We start from the raw sequence: 4,786 nt of genomic DNA, 5'->3' as shown, positions 1-4,786 counted from the left end.
CCGAGAAGTGCTTCCCTTCCCACCACACTGTGCTGCCCTCAAGGATGGAGGATGAAGGGGCCCATCAGACCCAGCTTGAGGGCCCACACAATCCCTGCCCACAGGTTGCTTACTTGAGCAGAGATGAGTCCCTCAGCAAGAAATTCCACACTGGGATCATCGGGCAGGCACTGAGCGGGTGTTGTGTCAGTGTCTGCGATGCCCTCAGTCCCTCGGGGGTCAGCCTTGGCCTTGAGCACAGTTGGGTCAGGGTCAGGCTGTGCCATGGCCTTGGTTGGTGAGGTCCTGGCCTTTCTACACCGAACAGGATTGGATTTCTGCACCCTCTGCAGGACAACCAAGGGCAGGGAAGAGAGGGATGTGTCATGGAGAGCTCCAACTGCGGTGCCAGCCTGAGCAGTGGCAGCAGGCCCAGCCCAGGAGGCCGTGGCTGCAGGTACCTGTGCTGCCCTGCGGAAGCGGCCACGGGCACGGTCCTGCTCTGGGGTCTGGTCCCGTCCAGGATCTGGCAAAGAGCGAGCGCAGTCAGAGCTGAGGGGCTGCGGGACAGGCCGGAGAACACGGCCCAGCCCTGCATCCACAGGCAGGGCCAGCCCCGGGATGGCCAGTGCATGGATCAGCCCTGGGCCCTCTTCCCCCCTCCCTTTCCCTGGGCATGTCCACAGGAGATGGGATGGGATGGGATGGGAAGAGGCCCATCTGGCTGCAGCCACCAGCCCTGTGGCCCAGCTCTGCCACTCACCCTCCTGAAGGGGCTGTGACTGCTCCACCTCTTCAGGTTGCTCTGCTGGTGTAGCCACAGGGCGTTCCTCTTCCTCCTCCTCCTTCACCAAGGTCAGCTTGGGCATGCTGGGGGGTCTCTGCTCCATGCCTCTGTTGGGCTTCAAGGCTACCTGCAGGAGACATGGCATGGAAAACTCTGGGTCACCATGTCCTGCGGAAGTGCCTTGAAGGCTCTTGCAACAGTGGAGCCTTGGGAATGCTCTGGGTCATCAAGTCCCATAGTGTGGCCTGCAGGGGACGTGGCGCAGTTGGAGAGTTGCCAGAAGGAGTAACCTGCCCACTTTCCCCAGGAAGTGCTTCCCTTCCCACCACACTGTGCCAGCCTCAAAGGCTGAGGGGGCCCAGCAGACAGAGCTTGAGGGCCCACACAGTCCCTGCCCACAGGCTGCTTACTTGAGTAAAGACAACTCCCTCCTCGGGAACATCCACACCGGGAGCACCAGGCAGGCACTGAGCGGCTGTCCTGTCAGTGTCTGCGATGCCCTCAGTCTGTGGGGTGTCAGCCTTGGCCTTGAGCTTGGTCAGGTTGGGCTCAGGCTGTACAATGACCTTGGTTGGTGAGGTTCTGGCCTTTCTACGCCGAACAGGCTTGGATTTCCGCACCCTCTGCAGGACAACAAAGGGCAGGGAAGAGAGGGATGTGTCATGGAGAGCTCTGACAGCGGTGCCAGGCTGAGTAGGGACAGCAGGCCCAGCCCAGGAGGCTGTGGTTGCAGGTACCTGATCAGCTCTGCAGAAGCGGCCACGGGCATGGTCCTGCTCCTGTGTCCAGTCTCGTCCTGGATCTGGCAAAGAGTGAGAGCGGTCTGAGCTGAGGGGCTGCGGGACAGGCCGGAGAACACGGCCCAGCCCTGCGCTCCACAGGCAGGGCCAGCCCCAGCATGCCCAGTGCATGGAGCTGCCAGGGGATCAGCCTTGGCCACTCTTCCCCCCTCCCTTTCCCTGGGCATGTCAACAGGAGATGGGATGGGAAGAGACCCATCTGGCTGCAGCCACCAGCCCTGTGGCCCAGCTCTGCCACTCACCCTCCTGCAGGGGCTGGAACTGCTCCACCTCCTCAGGGTGCTGTGCCGGGGGTACTCCAGAGCTTTCCTCCTCCTTCTTCACCCACGCCAGCTTGGGCACCCTGGGGGGTCTCTGCTCCATGCCTCTGTCTGGCTCCATGGCTACCTGCAGGAGAGATGGCACAGAAGAGCTCTGGGTCACCTAAGAAATACCTTGAAGGCAGCTGCAACAAAGGAGTCTTCGGAATGCTCTGGGTCATCAAGTCCCACAGTCTGGCCTGGAGGGGACATGGGGCAGTTCAAGAGCTGCCAGAGGGAGCAACTTGCCCACTTTCCCCCGAGAAGTGCTTCCCTTCCCACCACATTGTGCTGCCCTCAAGGATGGAGGATGAAGGGGCCCATCAGACCCAGCTTGAGGGGCCACACAATCCCTGCCCACAGGCTGCTTACTTCCACAGAGATAACTCCTTCATCAAGAACTTCCACACTGAGAGCATCGGGCAGGCACTGAACGGGTGTGCTCTCAGTGTCTGCCATGCCCTCAGTCGTTGCACCGTCAGCCTCCGTGGTGAGCTCAGGCAGCGCCGTGTTGGATTTTGTCCTGTCATCGGTCACCGCGCTGTCACAGTTTGCTGTGCCGTCAGTCAACGCGGTGCCGACTTCAGGGTGTGCCTTGAGCTCACTCGGCGTGGGGTCAGGCTGTGCCATGACCTCGGCTGGTGTGATCCTGTACTGTCCACGCCGAACACCCACGAATTTCAGAAAGGCCTGCAGAAGAACGGAGAGCAGGGAAGAGAGGCATGTGCCCTGGTGAGCTCCAACAGCGGTGCCAGGTGGAGCAGGGACAGCAGGCCCAGCCCAGGAGGCCGTGGCTGCAGGTACCTGTGCTGCCCTGCGGAAGGGGCCATGAGCACGGTCCTGTTCTTGTGTCCGGTCCCATCCTGGATCTGGTAAAGAGCGAGCGAGGTCAGAGCTGAGGGGCTGCGGGACAGGCCAGAGAACACGGCCCAGCCCTGCGCTCCACAGACAGGGCCAGCCCTGGGATGCCCAGTGCATGGAGCTGCCAGGGATCAGCCCCGAGCCCTCTTCCCCCCTCCCTTTCCCTGGCCATGTCCACAGGAGATGGGATGGGATGGGATGAGGCCCATCTGGCTGCAGCCACCAGCCCTGTGGCCCAGCTCTGCCACTCACCCTCCGGCAGGGGCTGGAACTGCTCCACCTCCTCAGGCTGCTGTGTTGGGGCAGTCCCAGGGTCTTCCTTCTTTTTCTTCCTCCTCAGCAGCCTGGTCACACTGAAGCGTCTCTCCGCCATCCTACAGTCGGGCCTCAAGGGCACCTGCTGCAGGGATTGGAGACGCCAGGGAAAAGCTCCGGGGCACGAAGCCCCAGAGAATGGCCTCGAGGGCACCTGCCGCAGGGCCTGGAGACTCCTCGCCGAAGCTCCGGGTCACCAAGTCCTGCGGTCTGGGCTCAAGGACACCTGAAAGATGGAAAAGCCTACGAAACTCAAGTCCTGCAGTGCGGCCTCGAGGGCAGCTGCCACAGGGATTGGAGACACCTCGCAAAAGCTCCGTGTCACCAAGTCCCGCGGTCTGGCCTCGAGGACGCTCACAGCACAGAAAAGCCTCCAAAACGCTTCGGTCAGAGAGGAACGAGTTGGCTGCACGGGGTCTCCGCACAGCACCGCTCTGTCCCGTCCGTCCCGTCGCACGCTCCAAGGAGCACTGAGGCGTTGCCACCTCACCACCACTACTATGTCCTCACGTGTCACAAAGGGCCCTGTGACACCCTGCCCCGTGCCATCCCATCGTGTCACAAAGGGCCCTGTGACACACTGCCACGTGCCCTGGGGACTCCCCCAGCCCGGCCAACCTGCCCCAGGTGGGAAGGAATCCGTTCTCCAAAGTATCCAAGACAGCTGGACATGAACTTTAGGCACAGCTGAAAAACTAAGCAAACCCTCCCCTTCTGTGCCTGCCCACGGCAGCAGAAGGAGACCCCTCGGTTGCCGACGCAGCCGCAGCGGGAAGGACACGGGGCCTCCACACAAGCTGGCATGGGCTCCTTGGGAGAAGTCCTGGCTGGTGGCCCTCCCGAACACGGGGCTGTGACACACAGAAGGAACGTGGGGGCGAGGGCACCAATGCTGCTACCACCGCCCCCAGTCCTGGCAGGGCTGGTGCCCGTCTCCTGCCCCACACAGCTGTGTCCCCAGGCAACTTCTCTGCCAGAGGGCAGCCAAAGCCAACGGGCACTGATGTCTGTGCTCTTGCAGGGGGCTGTTGGGAGCGGCAGCTGGAGCAATTGGTGGCCACGCTCAGCAGCTGTCAGAAGGCAGAAGTTGTTGGTCCTTCCAGGAATGACTTTTCCATGGAAGTGATGACCTGCAGCACAGTAACATCTTAGCTGAAAAAGCACAGAAGAATCTGGCATTTAATAATCCTAAATTCAAGAAATCAGGAATGCACGTTACTTTTCATTGCTCTACACAAGTAGTTTAAAGCAAGTTGCAAACTTCCCAGGTTAATTGCCATGACCTGAGAACGTAATGTATTTGGAAGTTTGCTTCCCATTCCAAATCAGCAACTCTTTCGTCTTAACAGGGTCCACTGAGAGTGAATTGCAAAAAATAAACACTAAACAGAGAGAAAAAAAAAAAAAGAATTGGACACTGTTTGGTTTTCAAACACTTTTCTGTTAAGGGCTAATGATATAATAATTCTTTTAAGGTGTAAAAGATCTCAAGGAATGGAAGTTCACACAGTGTTGCAAAAGCAACCCAAGCAAATAAGGATATTTCAAAAAGCACCTATCTGTACCAGAGAGAGGATTAGTAAATGGCCAATAAAGTACAGCTCTCCCCTCTTCTGCCCTGCATGACAGCCAGCACCAGTAATAAAAATAGAAAAGTCATAGATATTCTTTCTGCCCTCCAACTTGCCCTCTTCCCCTCTTCACGGCCTCAGCTGCAGCCTTCTGGCAAGTCAAGCAAACAATTC

The 4,786-nt window shown here is 59.1% G+C and overlaps 1 protein-coding gene across 1 annotated transcript; it reads right to left on the bottom strand.

Annotated features, from left to right (window-relative positions):
• Positions 1-38: 38 nt before the first annotated feature.
• On the bottom strand, positions 39-3,940 carry LOC108507558. The gene is made up of 9 exons (XM_017835624.1): positions 2,979-3,940; positions 2,670-2,734; positions 2,238-2,555; positions 1,809-1,953; positions 1,504-1,568; positions 1,177-1,389; positions 743-893; positions 441-505; positions 39-326 (listed from the first exon to the last, which is right to left on the bottom strand). The coding sequence occupies exons 1-9, from the start codon at positions 3,097-3,099 to the stop codon at positions 39-41; spliced, it is 1,431 nt and encodes a 476-aa protein (XP_017691113.1). The 5' UTR covers positions 3,100-3,940.
• Positions 3,941-4,786: the final 846 nt, after the last annotated feature.

This window comes from Lepidothrix coronata, unplaced genomic scaffold, assembly GCF_001604755.1.
Source record: "Lepidothrix coronata isolate B3197 unplaced genomic scaffold, Lepidothrix_coronata-1.0 Scaffold261, whole genome shotgun sequence".
In the NCBI taxonomy this organism is placed as follows: domain Eukaryota; kingdom Metazoa; phylum Chordata; class Aves; order Passeriformes; family Pipridae; genus Lepidothrix; species Lepidothrix coronata.
Note: the sequence above shows the minus strand (reverse complement) of the source record. Positions and strands in the feature narration are given on the sequence as shown.

Excerpts from the sequence above, each read along its gene's own strand:
- LOC108507558 (XM_017835624.1), bottom strand. The coding sequence starts at position 3,099 with ATGGCGGAGAGACGCTTCAGTGTGACCAGGCTGCTGAGGAGGAAGAAA. Across the intron at positions 1,954-2,237 it reads AAGGAGTTATCTCTGTGGAA|GTAGCCATGGAGCCAGACAG; the intron begins GTAAGCAGCCTG and ends TCTCTCCTGCAG. Across the intron at positions 1,569-1,808 it reads GTTCCAGCCCCTGCAGGAGG|ATCCAGGACGAGACTGGACA; the intron begins GTGAGTGGCAGA and ends ACTCTTTGCCAG.